General features: G+C 63.2%; 4 protein-coding genes across 5 annotated transcripts; 1 reads left to right on the top strand and 3 right to left on the bottom strand.

Annotated features, from left to right (window-relative positions):
- Window positions 1–262: 262 nt before the first annotated feature.
- SEC14L2 (SEC14 like lipid binding 2) lies at window positions 263–5,335 on the bottom strand. The gene is made up of 12 exons (XM_053959295.1): window positions 5,232–5,335; window positions 3,197–3,272; window positions 3,072–3,115; window positions 2,871–2,930; window positions 2,581–2,769; window positions 1,752–1,847; window positions 1,527–1,587; window positions 1,369–1,452; window positions 1,137–1,243; window positions 922–1,061; window positions 668–837; window positions 263–588 (listed from the first exon to the last, which is right to left on the bottom strand). The coding sequence occupies exons 1-12, from the start codon at window positions 5,283–5,285 to the stop codon at window positions 458–460; spliced, it is 1,212 nt and encodes a 403-aa protein (XP_053815270.1). The 5' UTR covers window positions 5,286–5,335; the 3' UTR covers window positions 263–457.
- A 4,646-nt stretch (window positions 5,336–9,981) lies between these two features.
- On the top strand, window positions 9,982–14,509 carry RNF215 (ring finger protein 215). Of its 2 annotated transcripts, XR_008433999.1 has the most exons (11): window positions 9,982–10,269; window positions 10,918–11,049; window positions 11,319–11,390; window positions 11,464–11,549; window positions 12,216–12,270; window positions 12,502–12,606; window positions 12,709–12,825; window positions 12,906–13,043; window positions 13,173–13,275; window positions 13,389–13,581; window positions 14,274–14,509. XR_008433999.1 is itself a non-coding variant. In XM_053959296.1 (10 exons), exons 1-10 carry the CDS (start codon window positions 9,982–9,984, stop codon window positions 13,409–13,411), a joined length of 1,119 nt encoding a protein of 372 aa, XP_053815271.1. In that variant the 3' UTR covers window positions 13,412–14,057. The 2 variants fall into 2 exon arrangements, 1 of the variants encoding a protein (XP_053815271.1); XM_053959296.1 differs by lacking the exon at window positions 14,274–14,509 and having other exon boundaries at window positions 13,389–14,057.
- A 34-nt stretch (window positions 14,510–14,543) lies between these two features.
- Window positions 14,544–20,897, bottom strand: LOC128797063 (coiled-coil domain-containing protein 157-like). The gene is made up of 11 exons (XM_053959289.1): window positions 20,801–20,897; window positions 20,462–20,643; window positions 19,152–19,323; window positions 17,862–18,489; window positions 17,481–17,558; window positions 16,545–16,735; window positions 16,275–16,442; window positions 15,617–15,785; window positions 15,094–15,233; window positions 14,840–14,901; window positions 14,544–14,762 (listed from the first exon to the last, which is right to left on the bottom strand). Exons 3-11 carry the CDS (start codon window positions 19,230–19,232, stop codon window positions 14,561–14,563), a joined length of 1,719 nt encoding a protein of 572 aa, XP_053815264.1. The 5' UTR covers window positions 19,233–19,323; window positions 20,462–20,643; window positions 20,801–20,897; the 3' UTR covers window positions 14,544–14,560.
- LOC128797071 (coiled-coil domain-containing protein 157-like) lies at window positions 20,458–20,807 on the bottom strand. Its single transcript, XM_053959300.1, has one exon. It carries the CDS (start codon window positions 20,707–20,709, stop codon window positions 20,458–20,460), a length of 252 nt encoding a protein of 83 aa, XP_053815275.1. The 5' UTR covers window positions 20,710–20,807.
- Window positions 20,898–21,155: the final 258 nt, after the last annotated feature.

Raw genomic sequence — 21,155 nt, 5'->3', positions numbered from 1 at the left:
GGGATAGCTGTGGGGCTGGGGCTGGGGACAGCTGTGAGGCTGGGGGGACAGCTGTGGGGCTGAGGGGGCAGCTGTGGTGCTAGGGGCGGCTCTGGGGCTGGGGGGCCATTCTGGGACTGGGTGGGTAATTGTGGGTCTGGGGGAGCAGTTGTGAGACTGAGGGGGCCGCTCGGGGGCTGGGGCCGCTGGCCTGCTGGTGGGGTTGAGGCGGGCAGCAGGGGCGGTTCTGGGTCCGGGCAGCCACAAAGCGCAGCAGACCCCGCTCAGTCCATCCCTTTACTCCCCAGCCCAGGCAGCAGCGGCGGTGGGTGCGGGGCCCACATAAGGCACAGAGTCTGGGGGGGCTGCAGGAGCTCGGCCCCGTCCGGCCCCCGCCTCAGTCCGGCAGCTCCGGGGCTCAGCCCCGGCTCCATCTTCCCAAGGGGCCGTCCTGGGGGCGCGGTGCAGCCCGGGGGGCTCAGGGGCTGTGGTTGGGGGACTCCCCCTGGATCTGCTGGGCCGAGGCGGCGTCGGGCAGCAGCACCTCCACGCTGTAGCTCACCTTCTTGGAGTGGAGGAAGCTGTAGGTGTTGTCGAAGCGCAGGACATCTGCGGGGGGACAGGGACATGGTGGGGTCAGGGACACGGGGGACGCCCCGCAGCACCCCGGGGAGGGCTCGGCACTCACAAATGCCGGGCGTGGAGCAGGTGAGGGAGCCGTCCTCGGGCACCATGTGTGCGTTGTAGCGCTGGCTGGGGAGCACCTCGGTCATGTCGCCCGCCCGCTGCCGCTCCCCGACCTTGGTCTTCAAGTACACCCCAAAGCCGATGTCGGCGCCCTCGGAGTGGAACTGCCACCTGCACGGCACAGTGGCTGTGCTGCGGCGGGCTGGGGACACTGCGGCCGTCACCTGCTCCCTGCGGCGCCAAGCCGCCGCTCACCTGAGGACGCAGCCAGGGAAGAGGATTTCGTACTCGACCTGGTGGGACGAGCCCCGGTTGACCACGACCGAGTGTTCGTACTTCTGCGCCAGCTGGTCCCGCACGTAGTAATGCTGGGGCACATCCCCCCCGTAGTTTATCTGGAAGGGACGGAGGATGTGGGGGTGGGGGAACTGCCCAGCACCCCTGAAGAGCCCAGCGGGGGCTCCTCCTACCTTGCTGGAGCACTTGGGGTCCCCGTCAGGGTCCGTCAGCGTCCCCCCGTACTCCACCGGGATCTGCGCGGGGTCGATGTACTTCTGCAGGACCTCCTTCCAGTTGGCTGGGGGGGGAGGACAGCAGGTTTGGGGGGCTGCAAGTTGGAGTATGTCCCCTGGGCAGGGTGACAGCAGAGGGGGGGGACATGTCAGCTCCATTTGGGACGCCCCGGGGAGGGTCAGGACTCACATCCCAGCACCACGACCTTCTTGCGCGTGTCCTCGCTCAGGAAGTGCTTGACCAGGTTGTAGGCCACAGGGAAGAGCTTGGGGGCTGGGGGCAGAGGGGGCCATTAGGAGGGCATCAGCACCTGGAAAAGGGGAGTGGGACCCTGGGGCCAAACTCACCCTTCACAATAAAGAGGCGCTTGAGGGACTCAGGGTAATTCTCCTCGAACATGGACAGGATCTGCAGATGGGGGAGCTCAGGTCACCCGTGCCATGCACCCAGCAGGACCCCACCCAGAACCCTGGGGAGTGCAGGGCACTGCAGGGACCTGCTCCTGCATCATCCCAGGGATCAGCCCAGACCCCTGCGGTCCAGTGGGAAGGGGGGTGGGCAGGAGCCCTCACCTCCCCATACGTGTCCACAGCTGGCTTCCAGAGGTGCTTCAGGCCCAGGCCCTCACAGTCGTACACCATCATCACCATCTCAATCTTCTTGCCCAGCTGGGACGGGAGGATGGGGGGGATCAGGCAGGACCCATGGGGAGGTCTAGGGATGGGGTGGCCCCAACAGGCTGGTCACGCCAGCCAGAGCCTCCTCCTAAGTGGTGGTATGGGGAGAAGGGGCATCGTGGGAGCTGGGACAGGGACATGGGCTGAGGGACAGTGGGAACATGGAGTGGTGGGGATGGGCAGGATGCGGAGTTGTGGGCTGGGAGGATGAACCAGAGATGGACATATGGGGTTGGCAGGGACATGGTCCACGGTGGGGTGGACAGGACATGGACTTGTGGGGCGGAGGGAGATGAACTGGACATGGACCTGTAGGGCAGGCAAGTGAGGACATTGGCTGGAGAGATGGACAGAGATGGACATATGGGACAGGGGAGGACATTGGGTGGTGGGGATGGACAGGACGTGGGCTGGCAGGGACACAGGCTGAGGGGGATGGACAGGACATGGACCTATAAGATATAAAGGGCCGTCAAGGTTATTGTCTGGTAGGAATGGACCAGAGATGGACATATGGGGCTGGGGAGGACTTAGAGTTGTGGGAATGGACATGGACTTAGGGGGCTGGCAGGGACACGGACAGAGGGAAATGGACAGGATAGGGATCCATAGGGCTGGGGAAGATGATGACTGGTAGGGGGCAGACCAGATGGGACACATGGAGCGGGCCGGGACACGGTCCCACAGGCCTGTTGGGGCCAGCAGAGTGGGGGCAAGTTCCCACCTTTTTACTCTGCTGTTCACACTCGTGCCGGAGCAGTTCACAGTCTCGGAACTTGTTCTTGATCAGGTCCTGCTTGGAGACGGAGAAGAGCAGCCCCTTGGCGTCCAGCGGCCCGATGATCTCGTAGCGCACTGGGCTGCCCTCCCGGTCGTAGCCGCACAGCCCTCCGGACATGTACTTCCGAATCACCTGCAGGAGCACGGGGGGCTCAGGGCACCTCACACACACCCCAGGGCACTCAGGGGGACGGTCTCCTCCAGGGCCACCCCCGGGAGGCCAGGGACACTCGCCTCAGGTGGCTCCCAGGCGATGATGTTGTCGGCATCCATGTGCTTGCGGACCTCGATGTGCTGTAGCGGGGGCAGAGCGGGCCAGGGTGAGATTTGGGACAAGCCGAACCCCATGGGCGGGTCCCCCTTGCTGGGGCTGGTGGCCCAGGGCATGGGGTCCCACGCCAGGTATGTCCCAGCACAGCGGGGTGCCCCTCTCACCTTGCGGAGCATCACCTCTGCCTTGGGCAGGTCGAAGGAGCGTGCTGCAAGAGAGCAGAGAGCTCAGCCCCTGCCAGCCCCATGGGGCTCCCACCCCGCCAGCACTGTCCCCACTTCGGGGTTACCTCGGAGCCATTTCAGGAGGAAATAGTCGTCCTGGGAGGGTAGGGAGGGCAGCACGTCCTGCAGCTTCTCCCGGAACTGCGAGGACAAGAGGGACAGTTGGTGAAGGGATCCCTGGTCCTCCCCAAAAACCTCAAGGCTGGAGGTTTGTCTCTTCCTTGTCCCCCTAAAAACATGCCAACCAGGACTGGGACGTTGCCAGGGGAGAAGGGTCACCCTGTGCCCTCTCCCTGCCCCACGTGCAGCCAGGATCAGCGGTCACCTGGCAGGGACCGTCCCCAGGCCGGCTGCCATGCTCTGGGTGTCCCCCAGCACAAGCTGTCCCCAAGCCCTTGCATAAGGTGTGAGTGTGGGCTGTCACCACCCCTCTCCTCCCGGGGTGTCCCACAGGGAAAGGTGAAGCAGTCCCCTCCAGGGGTGTCCTTTGGGATGGATGGAGGCTGTCACTGTGTGTACTCCAGTGACCCCCAGTGGACCACAGCCCCCCTGGCACAGGCAGGAGGGTGCCAGGGTGCTGGACTGGAGGGTTGGGAAAGCCGGGGCCCCTCAGAGGGGGTCCTGCAGGCACCAGGCAGACCAGGCCCCACCAATGGCATCCTTGGGATGAAGACAGTCACTAGCAGATCACCACATGTCCCCATTTCAGTGACACTGCAGTGTGTCACAGCCCCATGACACAAGCAGGAGGGTGTTAGGGTGCAGGACTGGGTGATTTGGGGTCCCCTCAGGGAGAGACCAAGCAGATCAGTCCCCACTAGTGGCATCCTTTGGGATGGAGCTGGTCACTGTGTCCCCTGCCGTTTGTGACCCCCAGCACAGGCAGGAGGGTGTTGGGGTGCAGGATTGGGAGGTTTGGGGGACCCAGGGTCCCCTCTCAATGTGGCCCCACTCACCCCAACCAGGCTACGGCTCAAATCTCCGTACCAGCCGAGGCCCTCCCCTTAATGAGCCTGATTAGCTTATCTCCCGCTGAAATTAGGGGTAATTAAACCCGGGATTAGCTCCTTCACCCTGGGACAAAGCCGGTGGTGGTGGACGAACGGGTTCGGCCACTCGCCTCCCTCACCCGCCCAGGGCACAGCTGGCACCGGGCACGGTTTGGGCTCCGTGCCCCACGCCTGCCCCTGCCCCCCCCGTGCTGGCACCCGGAGGGGTCATCGCCCGCCCGTGGAATTTGGCTGGGAATGAAAAGCAGCGATAAGATAAAGGCACGGGGATGCCCTCGTGGTTGGGGTGCACTGAACCCCGATAACGGCTGGCACCCAAGCACGAGGGGCTGGCAGAGGTGGCCGTGGCGGGTGACAATCACCGGTTCTGGGTGTCCCCGGGCCTGCAATCCCGGCGGTGAGGGCAGGAAGTTCTCCGGTCCCATGGAAGGGTGGAAGAAGAAAATGGGGCTCGGCGGAGCCCAGTCTGGTGGGACACCCGGGATGGTCCTTCCCTGGTGGGCAGCGCCACGGCGGCTCAGCCCGTGGGACTGGGGTCCAGGGTGGAACAGAGGTAGCAGAAGACCACCGTCCCAAGGGCCCTACAGTGAGGCAGGAGGTTCCCGAGTCCCGGGGAGGATGGGAGAGGGATGGGGGCCCACCACCGGGATGGTCCAGCCAGCGGGACCCCCAGGACCCACCCAGGACGGTCCGGCCCTAGTGGGCAGTGCCACAGTGGGGCTCGGCCCGTGTGTTTGGGGTCCGGGACGAGGGATGGAGGCAGCGGAAGCCTCCCGGGGCCGGATTTAGGGGGCGGGATGGAGGCTGAAAGCGATGGGACGTCCCCGGGGCCAGGAATCGGGGTGAAGCCGGTAGGTTTCGGGTGCGGAGCCCTCCGGAGGCCGGAGCGGGGGTGATGCCGGTGGGTTTGGGGTGCTATGGGGGGCTGCGAAGCCCCCCGGAGCCGGAAGCAGAAGTGCTGCCGGTGGGTTTGCGGTGCGGGGTAGGGGTGATGCCGGTCCCGCGGCGGATGCGGGCACACATCGGGGAGCACAGCCCGGCCCTGGCCCCGGTCCCCCCGCAGCCCCCTGGTCGCTCCGTCCGAGCTCACCTGGGCCAGCACCTCCGCCTGCTGCGGGCTCAGGTCTCCGACGCAGCCGCTCATGGTGCGCTGTGGGCGGCTCTGCCCGGCCCCGGCGGCCGGGGAGGCTCCGAGCACCTCCCCGGGACCGCCCCCGGGCCCGCCCGGCCCCCGCCCACCTCCGTGGCCTTGGACCCTGCCCGACCCCTGCCCGCCCGGTCAGCGCCCGCCGCCGCCCCGGGGTCGGGGACTGGGGGTGCGGGTGGTGATGGAGGCATAGGGGATATGGGGGCACAGAGGGGCTTGGGGAGTATGGGGGCTGTAAGTGATGTGAGGGGTATGGGAGACTTGGGGGATTTAGGGGCACAGGGAGATATGGGAGGCATGGGGAGCACGTGGGAAATGGGAGGCTGTAGGGGTATGGGGGCTATAGGGGTATGAGGGCATGAGGAGGCACAGGGGGCTTGGGGACCATAGGGGAGTGTGGGGGCTTTAAGTGATATGGGGGATATGGAGGACTTGGGAGGGTTTGGGGCCTACAGGGGATATGGGGGCATAGGGGGCCTTGGGGGTATGAGGGACTTGGGGGCTATAGGGGACATGTGGGGTAGGAGTGCATGGGGAATATGAGGAACAGGGGCTATAGGGGCACAGGGAGCCTTGGGGGGCATGGGGAATGTAGGGATTTGGGGGGACAAGGGAGAGATGAGTGTAGGGGCTCTGGGGGTTATGGAGTGTACAGAAGGGTGGGGCCCTATGAGAGTTTGGGGGACACAGTGGGGTAGAGAGGGTGTAGGAGGACATTGGGGTATGGAAGATGTGGCTGTGGGGTGGGAGATGGTGATCCGGGCCAGGTGTCAGGGAGAGGGGACAGGGATGGGAGGTGGGGACAGGGATTGAAAGTGGAGCAGGGACAGGATGAGAGTGGAGGGGGCAGGGTGCCAGGTAGAAGGGACAGGGATGGGAGATGGGGACAGGGACAGATTGAGGGCTCAGGTGCAGTGATTGAAAGATGGGGATCAGGAGCAGGATAGCCATGGGGCTGTGTGTGTCCCATGGAGGCATGGACGCCCCACAGAGCCCTGTGTCCCCCATGGACACATGGTTGTCCCAGAGAGCTCTGCATATGCTATGGAACCATATTTGTCCTGTGAAGCTGTGGATGTCCCATGGGTGTCCTATGAAGTTATACATATCCATGGATAACCCATGGAAACATCCCATGAAACCATACCTTGTCCCTTAGGGCTGTGGATGTCCCACAGAGCCATCTGTGTCCCATCTGTGCATGTCCCAAGGAGCCATCTGTGGCACGGAGGCATGCGTGTCCCTTGGAACTGGGACCCATAGATGTCCCATGGAGCCATCCACGTTCTGTGGACCCATAAGTGTCCCCTGGAGCTGCAGATGTCCAGGAAGCCATCTGTATCCCACCTATGCATGTTCCATGGAGCCATTCACACCCCTTAATGTGTCCCCTCCGAGGGGCAGCTCTGGCAGCAGCCACCCCCAGGCCCCATTTTGTGTTTCCCCCCGAACACACAGAGTCCCCCACATCCATGCTCGCCACTCCAGGCTGGTTCCTGAGCCAGCCATGCTCCCGGCTGTTGTTTATGGCACATCCAGACCGTTGCAATCGGGATGTTTCGCCGTGTGGTTAAACCGGCTCTGGCTGCAGCCGTGGGAGGAGGGATTACCTCACCCTGTGATTACACCCCCGCACTTAAAACATGGATGGGGACATGGGGACACATCCAGACCCATCCCACAGCACCCTGCAGCCGCGGGAACTGGGTCCCACAGCCCCGAGTCCCGTTCCTGGTGTGGCCCCTGCCAAAAGGAGGTCAGCCTGGGCCCATGCCGCGGCTAATCCAGCCGGCAAATCCCCCGGAGGCACATGGGCTGGGCACACGTGGCCGGAGCGGGGCCAGGCTGTGGCACTCAGGGGGTGGGATGGGGCACCCAGGGGTCAGGATGTGGCACTGGAGGCTGCTCCCAGGCTGGGGCTGGTGAGGGGTGTCCGGTGGGGGGGGGCAGTTGGGTTTTGGTACTCGGGTGTTGGTGTGTGTCCATGTCACCTTGGGCTGGGGGGTGTGCCCATGTCCCTGCCTGTGCCACGGCTGTGGGTGCCCGTGTCCCCATTCCCCCAGAGCACACGTGTCTCTGTGTCCCCGTGTGTCCCTGTATCCACACGTGGGGATGTGGATATCTGTGTCCCCATGCCTGTTCCTGTCCCTGTCATTCTCCTGGTGACAGTTGGTTTCCTGTCCCTGCGTCCATTCCTGTCCCTGTCCTGCTGCTGCTGCCAGTTCCCATCCCGGTCCCAGCACTTGTCCCTGTCTTGCTCCCGCTCCCAGTCCCTGCCCTGTTTCTCTCCTGATTCCCGTCCTCCTCCTGGTCCCTCTCTTTGTTCCCATCCTGGTCCTGGTCCTGGCCTTTGTCCACGTGTTGCTCCCACTTCCTGTTGTTCTTCCAGTGCCTCTCCTTGTTCCTGTTTTCCACCTGATTCCTGCTTCTGTTCCCATCCTGGTCTCATCCTTGTCTCTGCCCCTGCCCCATCCCTGTCCCAGTGCTGGTTTCCACCCCAGTCTCAACCCTTGTCTGTGTTTAAATCTCCATCCTGGTCTCAATTCCCTGTCCCTCTCCTGGTCCCTGTTCCCATCACCTTCTTCATCCCTGCTCTGTCCAAGTGTCCAGCTTGGTCGTGGTCCTTGTCCCTGTCTCAGTCTTGGTCCCTGCTCCCTGTCACTGTACCTCTCTTGCTCTCTGTCCTGTTTCCCCATCCCTATCTCTGTCCCCCTGGCCCTCATCCCTGTCCCAGCAGTAGTTCCTGTCCCTGTCCTTATCCCAACTCTTGTCCCAGTCCCCATCCCTGTCCCCATCCCCTGTCTCTGTCATTATCCCGACCCTTGTCCCGATTTCCATCCCGATCCCTGTCCCTGTCCTTGTCCCGATCCCGACCCTTGTCCCAATCCCTGTCCCGATTCCCATCCCTGTCCCTGTCCCCATCCCGACCCTTGTCCCAATCCCTGTCCCGATTCCCATCCCTGTCCCTGTCCCTGTCCCCATCCCGACCCTTGTCCCAATCCCTGTCCCGATTCCCATCCCTGTCCCTGTCCCTGTCCCCATCCCGACCCTTGTCCCAATCCCTGTCCCGATTCCCATCCCTGTCCCTGTCCCTGTCCCCATCCCGACCCTTGTCCCAATCCCTGTCCCGATTCCCATCCCTGTCCCTGTCCCCATCCCGACCCTTGTCCCAATCCCTGTCCCGATTCCCATCCCTGTCCCTGTCCCTGTCCCCATCCCGACCCTTGTCCCAATCCCTGTCCCGATTCCCATCCCTGTCCCTGTCCCTGTCCCCATCCCGACCCTTGTCCCAATCCCTGTCCCGATTCCCATCCCTGTCCCTGTCCCTGTCCCCATCCCGACCCTTGTCCCAATCCCTGTCCCGATTCCCATCCCGATCCCTGTCCCAATCCCTGTCCCCATCCCGATTCCTGTCCCGATCCCTGTCCTTGTCCCAATCCCTGACCCCATCCCGATCCTTGTCCCTGTCCTTGTCCCAATCCCTGACCCCATCCCGATTCCTGTCCCAATCCCTGTCCCGATCCTTGTCCCTGTCCTTGTCCCAATCCCTGTCCCCATCCCGATTCCTGTCCCGATTCCTGTCCCTGTCCTTGTCCCAATCCCTGACCCCATCCCGATTCCTGTCCCGATCCTTGTCCCTGTCCTTGTCCCAATCCCTGACCCCATCCTTGTCCCTGTCCTTGTCCCAATCCCTGTCCCGATTCCCATCCCTGTCCCTGTCCCCATCCCGACCCTTGTCCCAATCCCTGTCCCGATTCCCATCCCTGTCCCTGTCCCTGTCCCCATCCCGACCCTTGTCCCAATCCCTGTCCCGATTCCCATCCCTGTCCCTGTCCCTGTCCCCATCCCGACCCTTGTCCCAATCCCTGTCCCGATTCCCATCCCTGTCCCTGTCCCTGTCCCCATCCCGACCCTTGTCCCAATCCCTGTCCCGATTCCCATCCCTGTCCCTGTCCCCATCCCGACCCTTGTCCCAATCCCTGTCCCGATTCCCATCCCTGTCCCTGTCCCTGTCCCCATCCCGACCCTTGTCCCAATCCCTGTCCCGATTCCCATCCCTGTCCCTGTCCCTGTCCCCATCCCGACCCTTGTCCCAATCCCTGTCCCGATTCCCATCCCTGTCCCTGTCCCTGTCCCCATCCCGACCCTTGTCCCAATCCCTGTCCCGATTCCCATCCCGATCCCTGTCCCAATCCCTGTCCCCATCCCGATTCCTGTCCCGATCCCTGTCCTTGTCCCAATCCCTGACCCCATCCCGATCCTTGTCCCTGTCCTTGTCCCAATCCCTGACCCCATCCCGATTCCTGTCCCAATCCCTGTCCCGATCCTTGTCCCTGTCCTTGTCCCAATCCCTGTCCCCATCCCGATTCCTGTCCCGATTCCTGTCCCTGTCCTTGTCCCAATCCCTGACCCCATCCCGATTCCTGTCCCGATCCTTGTCCCTGTCCTTGTCCCAATCCCTGACCCCATCCTTGTCCCTGTCCTTGTCCCAATCCCTGACCCCATCCCGATTCCTGTCCCAATCCCTGTCCCGATCCTTGTCCCTGTCCTTGTCCCAATCCCTGTCCCCATCCCGATTCCTGTCCCAATCCCTGTCCCGGTCCGGGCTCTCGGGCTCCCCCTGCGGGCGGTGGGGGGTGCGGCGGGTCCTCCCCGGCGGCAGAGGGCGCTGCGGGGCGCGGGGCGCGCAGCCATGGCGGCGGTGCGGGCGGCGCTGCTCGCCCCGCTGCTGGCGCTCGGCCGGGCCGGGTCGGGGCCCGCGACCCCCGCGCGGGTCGAGGTGGCCGTGTCGGGGCCCGGGGCAGCGGGGCCGGACGGGGACGGGGCCGGCAGCGGGGCCGGCAGCGCGGCCGCGGTGCCCGGCGGCTCGTACACGCTGCGCGGGGCCGTGCTGGGAGCGGGGGGCGGCCGGGCCGGGCCGGGCCGGGGGGGCCCGCGGGGGGAGCGGGAGGAGATGGAGATCCGAGGCCGCCTGGTGCTGGTGAGCGCGGGGAAACGGCGAGTGGGGCTGGGGGGTGCTGTCGGCACTGGCGAGAGATTGGGAGGGGAGAAGCTGGACGTGGAGGGCACTGGGAGGTATTGGGGGGGCAGGGGCAGTAAGGGAGGGAGGGGAACAGCGGGGACTGGGGGCTACTGGGAGACATTGAGGGGCTGCTGGGTATGGGGTTGGGGACGTGGGTGCTGGGTGGCAGAGATGAGGGGGAAGCAGTGGGAACTGGGAGACATTAAGAGACCGGGGGCATTGGCAGGGCCGTGTTCAGTGGCAGGGAGGCGGGTCACTGTGGGCCAGTGGGTGCTGGCGTGAGTCCTTGGGCACTGCGGAAGGAATGAGGCAGCGGAGGAGCCGGAACTGAAGGGCACTGGGAGGCACTGGGGGATTGCTGGGGAGGCCGGAGGCACTGGGGGACTGACCAGGGCAGGAAGCCCACTGCTCGGGTGTGGCCAGCAGCAGAGAGGAGGTGCAGGCAGGGGCACAGTGGCACCCTGTTTTCCCTGTGTTACCCCAGCTGCTGTCCCTGTCCCCACACAGCACCCAGCTCCCCAGGGCCCCTGGGGCATAGGGGTGCTTTGGGGGTGCCCTGAACCTTGGGGTTCATCCCAGCTCTCCCTCTCCTTACCACGTCCCCAGGTGGGTGACGTGGAGCCGGAGCTGAGCGCTGCCGACAGCTGGATCGGGGTGGTGCCCGTGGGCACCGAGGAGCCGGCTGAGGGCCCCCGGGGTGCCAAGGAGGAGTCCTTCACCACCGCCGTTGTCACCAAGGTGACCCTCTGTCTCACCCTGTCTCCCCTGCCTGGCCTGAGGGCTGCCGTGGTGTTTGCAGGTCACAAACCCACAGGGGTGTCTCCTGGCCAGATCTGGGGAGTCCTGGTCTGTGCTTGGTGGCCCACGGGGTCTCTGACAGCTTCTGACTCCTCTTGGGTCCCGTGTGACCCTGGCAGAGACGTGCTGGGTGCTTCCTGCAGCAGGACAGGAGCTTGTCAGGGACACAGCCCCGCTGTCCCCTGATCGTGTCCCCACTGTCCCTGCAGATGAAGCGAGCGCTGGTGCTGGGGGCCTCCGCCCTGCTCATTCTGGCGCTGAACCAGAACGCCATCCGTGAGGTAGGGCGGTGCCGGCGGCGGGGCCGGGCGGGGGTCGTGCCCCGCTGACCGCTCCGCTTCCCTCCCGCTGCAGCTGGACGTGTCCCAGCTGCTCGCCAAGCCCGTCATCGTCATCCAGTCCTCAGACAATGTCACCAGGCTGCTGGGAGCGCTGCTGCGGTACGGCCGGTGGTGTGGGAGGGGCTGGACCCTGCCTGGTCCCTGCCTTGTCACTACCTTGTCCTTGCTTTGTGCCCCAGCAGGCTGCGGCACCCAGGGAACCACCCTGGGGGTCTCTCACTCAGCCCAGCATGTTTGCTGGGGTGGTGTTGAGCCATGCCACGGCCACCTGGGGCTGAGATGTGTTTCCAGGGAAGATCTGGGTCAGATCCATCCCTTCCTCAGGACTGGAGCCCTTCTATAGTTCCCCATGTGGTGGCAGGTGGCCTCAGCCAGGAGCTGTAGGACTCTCAGTAGAAATTATCCAGACCAGTTGGTTCTTGTCATGGCACCGGCCTCCCCACAACCTCTGTGGGTGTTTGTTCTCACCATCAGCAGCAGCGGGACCCTGTCTATCCTCCTGACTTGTGGGACATTTGGATTGCTGCCATGGTGTCACACATGGGGAAACTGAGGCACAAGGCTGGGAGGAAGAGCCCTGTGCAGGGTCACTGAGGGCTGGGCACAGCTGGGGAGGAAGTGTCTTGCTGCCACCTCCCCTACATGTTCCTCTGGTCCCCTCAGTCACTGCCAATTCCTGTGGGGAAGGGGTGCTCCCTGGCACAGGGGAGCTGTGCCCGAATCCTGCCATGTCCATGGAATTGACACTTTCCTCTTTGCTCACAGTGGGCTCCAGGCTACGGCGAAGATCACGTACCAGGCAGTGCTGCTGGAGAACCTGGTATGTTTGTCTGTCCTCCTCTTCCTCATTCTGCCAGTGGGAGAGGAGGGCATGACTGTGCCCAGCCAAACTTCTCCGATCCATCGGAAGCAGCTGCAGGGAGCAGGGAAGAGAAGAGAACCCATGGGCACAGGGCAGCTGGCAGCACCAGCGTTCCTCCTCCCAGGACACGTGCGCTCCCATGGCTGGATGCTGCCGCGGCCATCAGCAGTGCCGTGTCCTGCCTTGCAGGGAGTGACCCTCACGCTGTGGTCCACCTGCGGCCTGTCCCGAGGGGGCCTCTACGGGGAGTGGCAGGGGGTCATCTGCCCCGGGGAGAGCAGCTCGCAGGTCCAGGTACGGCACCGGGCTTCCGGTGGGGCCGGGAGCGGGGCTGGGAGCGGGGCTGGGAGCAGGGCCGGGTCTCCGGCTCCCGTCCCCACCGCGCTGTCCCCACAGAAGTACCTGCAGCAGCTGTGGAACACCATCCTGCTGATCGCCCTGCTGCTCTGCACCGGCGTCATGGTGCAGGCCCAGCGCCAGTCGCGGCAGGACCTGTCGGAGCGTGACGCCGAGGTGGGAATGTGGGAATGTCTCTGCTGTGCACCGTGCCGGGGGTTTGGGGTGGGCCGTGACCCTCGGCTCTGCCCCCGCAGCTGGACCTGAAGCAGCACATCCGGCGGCGGCTGTTGGCGCTGAAAACCCGGCGGTACCATCCTGGGAAGCCGCCCCGGAGCCGGGCCTGCGAGATCGACAGCTGTGCCGTGTGCCTGGACCAGTTCCACAAGAGCCAGGTGGGACTGGAGCCCACCCTGGGCCGAGCCTCCGGTCACTGGCCGGGGCCAGGGTGACCCTGCCAGGGTGTGGGCTGTGTCCCTGCCACCCAGCTGTGCTCACGTGTGCCCTCACTTCCCTGCTGGCAGTGGCTGCGGGTGCTGCCCTGCTCCCATGAGTTCCACCGGGACTGTGTGGATCCCTGGCTCCTGCTGCAGCAGACCTGCCCTCTCTGCAAGCGCAACATCCTGGGTGAGAACCGCCCTGGCACCCAGCCAAGCCCCCGCTGACCCTGGGGCACAGGCTGGGGAGGACCTGGAGCCTGCCAGGCTCCCTGTGCCAAGGCTGTCTGTCCTCCCTTGCAGGGAACTGCTGCACGGACAGCTAGCTGGCCCGAGGACACACTCCAGGGACAGACCCATGGCTGCTCCAGGGACAGGGAGGGGCCAGGGGGTGCCCAGCGAGCGGCACTTGCTGCTGGAGCAGGGTTGGTGTGGCTGTGCCCATCACAGTGCCCAGACTTCGGAGAGGGAAGGACTTTGGGCTCTCCTGCTGGGTGTGAGTAGAGGGGTGGGGGAATCCAGATGGGCAGTGCTGGGAAGGGAAGATTTGGGGCACCCATGGGTGTAACGGGGTGGGGGCTGGGGCAGGGAGAGCCCTGGTCCTGCTGCGCTCTTGCCCTGCTCACAGCAATTTTTCTAAGTCTTGGGTTTTTTGTCTATTTGCTGGTAGCTGTGGCAGGGTAGGCAGAGCCTGGCTGCAGTGCCAGCCCCTCCAGGAGGTGGGTGACAAACCTGCCAGGGCTGGGGCTGGCAGGGCTGTGGGGTGACTCACGGCCTCACCGTGGGAGGGCAGGGGTCAGATGCTTTATTTATAATAACTTATTAGAAAGGATGGCATGAGTTGGCTGCAGAGCCAACACAGGGCTCGGCTCACCAGCACAGTCACTGGGGACACACCATGGGTCCTGCCCGGGTCCTGCCCCACGGGCTGCAACATGGCACGTGTCCATTCCTATTAAACATGGAGCAAGGGCTGGCTGTGTGGTTTGTGTGGGGCTTGCACGGGACTCATAGCGCTGGGCAGGCAGCTCAGAGGTCAGGGCCAGCCTGTGCCAGTGACTCGGTGGTTCCCAGCCCCTTGGTGCTCATGGAGCGGGGAAGGACTTTCCCAGGCTGTGGCTGTGCTGGTGGGCTGAGGGTGGCTTGGACTCCTCTCATCCCAGGACAGCTCTGTTTTCCTTTTCCAAGAGTGGCCACATCCCAGTCCCCTCTTGGGAATGGATCCTGGCAGGAGCTAGCACACGCTGTGCCCTGGCATCAGCCCCAGGGCTCTTCTGGGGACTCCAGCAGCAGCGTAGCCATGGGTGACTGATCCCAGTGCCCAGGAACGTCCCTGGAGCAGCTCCCCAAGGAACCAGGCAGAGCCCAGGTTTCCCTTCCTGACGCACAAAGAACTGGTAACGAGGTCCCCTGGGCAGGGCAGGTGGCTTCTGGTGGAACAATTGCTCTGTTAGGAAATTCAGACTGATCCGTGTTTATTTGCGGTGAGCCCTGGTGTGGTGTGAGGGGAGGCCAAGCCCCAGGCGTTGCACTGGGAGAGTCAGGCAGGGTTTGGCCTGGGATGTGGGCTCTGCCCGGAGTTTCTTGGAGTGCTGGCTGCTGGGAGCTCTATACCAGGCCTTGTCAATGCATCCTGGCACCCCTGTGCTGTCCCTGCTGCTCCCGCTGCTGAGCTGCCTGTGGGGTGGGAGCAGTTAAAGGGGAGGAAGTGCAGGGGATCCGCCCCCAGCTCCTTCCTCTGGGTTCCTACTCACCCAATGTCCTGTCTGCTGGCCTCCCTGTGGAGCTGGGACCCCAGTTGGGCCTGTGGGACGAACTGGGGAAAGGAAGAGGAGGTGAAATTTCCCCCCACCAGCTTCAGCTCCAGTCACATCCCTTGGCCACCACACCCTGGGCACCTCAGGCAACAGCAGTTAAACCAGAGCAACCTCCCAGCAGCATGAGGAGCTGGGAGGCCACGGGGTGGTTTTGGGGTACACAACACCCACCCCTGTGGCATCCAGCTCACCTTGAGCACACCCTGCTCGGCTGCTGCCTTCACCTTGGCGAGCAGAGCCTCGAGCTGCGCGTTCTCCCGCTCCAGCACCTCGATCCGGATCTTGTTGGCCTGGAGCTGACTCTCCATGTCCTCTGTAAAGTTCCCGCTGCCTGCAAACAAAATCCAACAGAGCCCAGCCTGCTGCTGCTGCCTGTCTGCTCAGAGATGTGGGCATCCCTCCTGCCTGTCGAGGAAAGGAGCCTGCCCCGGACAGGGAGTGGCGGCACAGCCCAGGAAGTGGCAGCTGGGACCCCAAGCCCTGTGGGCAAAGGAAGCTCTGCCATGTCCTGGTCCTGCTGTGTGTCCTGGTCCAGATGTGGGATACACAGCACCCATGCAGGGGAGCACGTTGGGATGGTCACAGCTTTGCACGGCGTCTGAGCCCTTCCTGGGTATCAGTGGGACAAACAGAGTGTCTGGGGCCAGCAGGATCCCCTGAGAGCTCTGGAGACCCCAAGGCACAAACCCAGTGTGCTGCCATCTGCTCCCTTACTCTCAAATTGCGTCTCAGTGGGGATGTGGAGATCGGGGAAGAACACCAGGAGCCTTTCCCGCTCCCTCAGCTCCTGTGCCTGTTGCTCCAGCCGGGATGTGTTTGCCTGCAGCTCCAGGATGGATTGCTCCAGTGCCAGCTTCTCCTGCTGCAGCGTGTCCAGCAGCTCCTGCATGGCACAGTGGGGAGGAGATGAAGTTTGCAAGAGTGAGGACTCGGCCTCTCATGGAAGGCTCTAATGGAAGGCTCCCACCCTTCCCTGATGATAAGGATGTCCTATGGCAGCTGGAAGTGGACAATGTGCAGGGTTTTAGCTGTGAGATCCCTGTGTGTGCTGGGAGCCGGAACACCAACCATGAAGTGTGGACCATGTCCAGGTGTCCAAGAACAGAACACTGGAGATGTGGAAGCACCTGAAGATGTCCCTTCCTGCTGCTCCCCTCTGCCCTGACTCAACCAGAGACTTGTCTGGCACAGGGTGGACGGAGAGGGCTCTTCCCCCAGGAATCCCATGAGGATGTGGCCATGTGGCAACGTCATCCTAGGCCCCAGAGTACCCCTCCTGGGCAAACTGGCTGTGGGTGTGGGCAGGACAGTGTGTGGCTCCTGACAGCCCTGTGGCACAGGCTGTGTCCCACACCTGGGTACCAGCACTCACCTGCTGTGCCTGGAGCTGTTTCCCACTCCGCTCCTGGCTCTGCTCCAGCTGCTCAGCCAGCCGGGCCTTGTCCTCCTCAGCCTCTCCCAGGCTGGCCTGCAGCTCCTCACGCTCCCGGTCCAGGCTGTCCAGCTGCTGCAGCAGGGTCCTCTGCTTGGCCTGCAGGGACTGTGGTGGGGGGTGAGCCTGTGTGTGGCTGTGGCACCCATTCCCCACAGCCCTGACACCAGCAGCAGCTCAGCTGTCCCACTGCTGCGGAGCCGGCCGTACCTCCTCATGCCGGAACATGCTCTCCACACGGACCTTCTCCTTCTCCAGCTGCATGCTGGTGGCACTCAGCTGCTGCTCCAGGCTGTTCCTCTGGCCTGTGAGCACCTGCACCTTCTCCTCCAACTCTAGCACCTGGCTCCGGGCCACCATTGTGGTCCTCATCTCCTCCATCAAGGTGGTCTTGGAGAGCTCTGGGAAGACACAGCCACCATGGCCCAGGCTGGGCAGGGGTGAGAGGCTGGAGGACCATGGAGGTGATGTGAGGGTTGGGGGTGTTCAGCCTGAAGAAGAGAAGGCTCCAGAGAGAACTTAAGAACCCCTTCCAGTGCCTAGAGGGGCTCCAAAAGAGCTGGAGAGGGACTTGGGACAAGGGCCTGGAGTGACAGAACAAGGGGAAATGGCTTCCCACTGCCAGAGGGCAGGGTTAGATGGGATAGGAGGAAGAGATTATTCCCTGTGAGGGTGGGCAGGCCCTGGCACAGGGTGCCCAGAGCAGCTGTGGCTGCCCCTGGATCCCTGGCAGTGCCCAAGGCCAGGCTGGACAGGGCTTGGAGCACCCTGGAACAGTGGAAGATGTCCCTGCCCATGGCAGGGGTGAAATGGGATGGGCTTTAACGTCCCTGCCCATCCAAACTAGTCCGTGATTCTGTGGTTCAGGGGCACCCCATGCCCTCCACAGGCCTTGGCAAAGTGAGGCAGGTCTGACAGGAGGCCTTGGACCCCCCCCACGCCCCCAAACCTCCATCAGCATCAGCCCACTCTGGCACTGGCTGATGTTGGGGTGCTGCTGTGAAGGAGGCCCATCCTCTGTCCATCCCCTCAGCTCTACAGCCCAGTCTGGGGGGTGCTGGGGGCGACATGGATGTGAAACACTTGTGAGGCCAGGGTGAGGGTGGGGATGTGTGAGCTGGGCAAGCCCCTGCATGAGCCCCTTACCCAGCTCCTGCACAGCCACCTGTTTCGCTGCCAGCTCTTCCTTCAGGGCCGAGAGTCGTTCCTCCAGCAGAGCAGCTCCTAAGCCAGCACAAAAACCTTCTCATTAATCAGTTCCTAAAAAAAAACTAAACCAAGGGGCAGCAAACAGCCACACCAAAGTGTTTTCATCCTGATTGTGTTGTGCTATCAGGGAGGAGGCAGTGATAGGACACACACAACCAGCTCCCACTGCCCGGGATTGGCCTCACAGCAGGGAAAATCCCCCAACACTTACAAAAAGCCCTGCTGGTTGTGGTGGGGCCAAAATTTGCCCATGGACTCTGTTATTCTGTCTGCAAATGCCCCCGGGGCTGGGAGGGGATACCAGGAACAGCTCTGTACCTCTCCGGAGGTCATCCTTGTCCTGCTCCAGCTTGGCCACAGCCTTGGAATGCTCCTTTTCCTTGGCTTTCAGGCCCTGCTCAGCCTTCTTCTGCTGCTCTGCTTGGGTGTCCTTCTCTGCCTTTAGCCTCCTGGAAAAGTCCTCAACCTGTTTCTGCAGCTTCTCCTTCTGTCTGCCCAGCTCTTCCAGCTCAGCCTTCAGGGGGTTCACCTGCTGCAGCAGCCCCTGGAGGTGTTTGTTGATGCGGGAGAGGTCCTTGCTCTGCTCCGAGGCCCAGTAGCTCATGTCTGTTGCAGAGAGGTTCCTTCTCCCTGAGCTGTCCCCCAGCACCTCCTGGAATTTGCTGAGAGCTGAAGGGATGTTCTGGCTCTGGCAGATGCTGGTGATGGCTCTGCCCACCTCGTGGAGGCTGGCCTGGGCGCTGGAGCAGGTGTCACAGGAGCCCAGGGGTGACCCCGGCGTCTGCGTGGGGACACTGCGGGTGCTCTGAGCCAGGCTGGGGCCAGCCCTGGGCTGGACACCCGGACGTGGGCACACAGAAGTGGACTGGGCAGCCTCTGGGGCAGTTCCTGACTCCAAAACATCTGGCAAGAAGCATTTCAGGTGTTCCTTCTGATATTTCCCAGCCTGGGGAGCAGAGGGTGGAGTGGATTGCTGTTTGGGGATCTCCCACCTGCAATCCCTCCCCCGAGAGAGAGAGCACAGAACAAAACCAGAGCCCAGATCAAAGTGGAAATGACCCATAAAAGCCTAAATCAGGTGTGGAGATAGGACAGCAATGCAGCCAAAGGGACAGTGACCAAGGGGAACCCTCAGCAGCAAAACCTACTCCCCACCATCCCTTCTTTCCCACCTCCTTCACTGCCTCCTGGTTTTACCACATGGATTGTTCTGAGACTTTTCCATGAGAAAGATCATTTTGGGGAAAAATAAAATGCAGGAGAGGTTGTTTTTACCACCAGTTATTTCACTGTTTTGAGACAGCTGAGATCCACAGTGGGATCGGCAGAGCTGCAGCATTTTGGCAGTAGGAGAATATTTTCCAAGCTCTAGAGGCAGCCCAGCTCACTCATCCCGACATCCTGGAGCAGGACGGATGCAGTGGCACAGCTGGGAGGGGCGGAGGGAAGGGACTCGGGCTGGGAGGGGACAGATGTGTGACACTGGGGCCAGCACTCAAAGGGTGCACGCACATCTGGTGCGGCCACAGGGTGTTGAGAAGGACCACGATCCAAATCCAGAGGGGGAGGGGAGTGACTCAGCTCATGGGACGTCCCCAAATGTCCCACCTCGTCCCGGAGCTGCTGGCAGAAGGCCCCGAGTTTCAGCATGCTGCTCCAGAAGGTCCTGGCCGTGAGCCCCGCGGACATGCCGGGCGCCGGGCCCCGCGCCGGCGGCACCGCCCGCCCGCTCAGCACCGTGTCCGCGTAGCCGGTAAAGCTCTGCAGCAGCAGCAGCAGCCTGTCCCGACGGGAAAACACGGCTTGGAGCTGGCAATGCCAGCTGGGCCAGGGAGGGCGGCCCCCTCCCGCCACCCAGACCAAGCCGCAGTGATGCAGGACGGTGGGATTGGTTCTCCCGGGACCGCCCGGGCGTGGATCACTGCATGGAGCAGCCACGTCCGAGAGGCTGTGGTTAAGCTCCCCACAAACATTTGGGGCACCCGTGCTGCTGCAAATCCTGACTTTTAGGGCCAACAGCTCAGTGGGAATGGCTCCTCTTTTAATCCAGAGCTGTATTTATTTCACCCAGACTGCAAAAGGGGCTTTGGCCTCCCAGGGCTGTCAATGCAGCTGTTTCCAAGGTTTTGGGAGACAGTTTAACAAGCCTGTCCCATCTGCTCCACCTCTGGCTCTGCTTCTTTGTGGCCAGTTCGTGCTGGGAGCTCTAAGAAGGGAAAGGAGTTGGGTTTTAAAGGTCAGCAGAGCATGAGGCCAAGGTGCTGGCACTGCTCATCATGGAAATACATGGGGAACAAAGCATCCTAGAGTTCATAAAATCATGGGATATCCTGAGCTGGAAGGGACATCAGGGATCATCCAGTCCAACTCCTGGCCCTGCATAGACACCCCAACAATCCCACCCTGTGCCTGAGAGCATTGTCCAAAGGCTCCTGGAGCTCTGGCAGCCTCGGGGCCGTGATGTGGCACTTGGTGCCGTGGTTTTATTGATAAGGTGGTGTTACGTCATGGGTTGCACTTTTCCAACCCAGCTGATTCTGTGATCATTCCCTGGGGAACCTGTTCAGTGCCTGAGCACCCTCTGGGGGAAGAACCTTTTCCTGATATCCAGTCTAAACCTCCCTGGCACAGCTCCAGCCATTCTTTGAATCCCATCCCTGGTCACAGAGATCAGAGCAGTCCCCCTGGAGGAGCTGCAGCCCGGCTGAGGTCTGACCTCAGTCTTCTCTGTTGCAGCTGAACAGACCAAGTGCTCTCACCCTCAGCCCTCATTTGGATGCTCTCTAACAGCTTTAAGTTCTCTCTGTGCTGAGGTGCCCAAAACCTTCGCCAGGACTTGGATAAGCTCAGCACGTCAGGCACACAGCTGCCCTTCCCCGCCGGGCAGGAGCCGCTCCGGGGGGCCTGGGGCCTCTCACCTGTCTATGAGCAGCTCCAGCAGCACCACGTGTGCGTGCTGGCTGAACTCGGGCTCGCTGTCTCTGTGCCTGTAGCGCTGCAGCAGCAGCGGCACGTCCAGCTCGCAGGACACCTTGTCGGGGAACTTCCAGGAGGGGAAGCGCACGGCGCCGGCCCGGGAGCACACGTCGGCGATGGCGGCCTGCAGGTCCCGCAGGTCGGCCCGCAGGCTCTCCATGCAGCCGCGGTGGCCCAGGAGGTGCGCCATGGTGCGCGGCGGGACGCGGCCTGGGAACCACGGGGCCACCGCGCCAGGGAGCGCTGGGGTCAGCAAGCCTGGGATGCAGGGAACGCCCTACCGGGACAGGCTGCTGGAGCCGGACCGGCACGGTACCCCCCGGGCCCGGCGGTCTCCAGGAGTGCTGGGGAACCGGAGGCAACCGGGGGGATCGGAGGAATCAGCAGCAACCGCGGAGAAGAAGCGCCGGGCCCGGGACCGGTGCTAGGCCTCGGCGTCCCAGCCCTGTCTCCATGGCAACGGCGCCCCTCCCGCGCCTCAGTGGTGCATTCCCGCTTTGCCCCCCCCCCCCCCCCCGAGCGGGGCACTAATGGTACATCCCGCAGCGGGCGCGCGCGCCCGATGCCCACCCCCTTCCCGGCAATCTGCGCCTGCGCCCCCGCCGGCGCGCGTCACTTCCGGCGCGCACGCGCGGC

This window comes from Vidua chalybeata, chromosome 18, assembly GCF_026979565.1.
Source record: "Vidua chalybeata isolate OUT-0048 chromosome 18, bVidCha1 merged haplotype, whole genome shotgun sequence".
NCBI lineage: Eukaryota > Metazoa > Chordata > Aves > Passeriformes > Viduidae > Vidua > Vidua chalybeata.
Note: the sequence above shows the minus strand (reverse complement) of the source record. Positions and strands in the feature narration are given on the sequence as shown.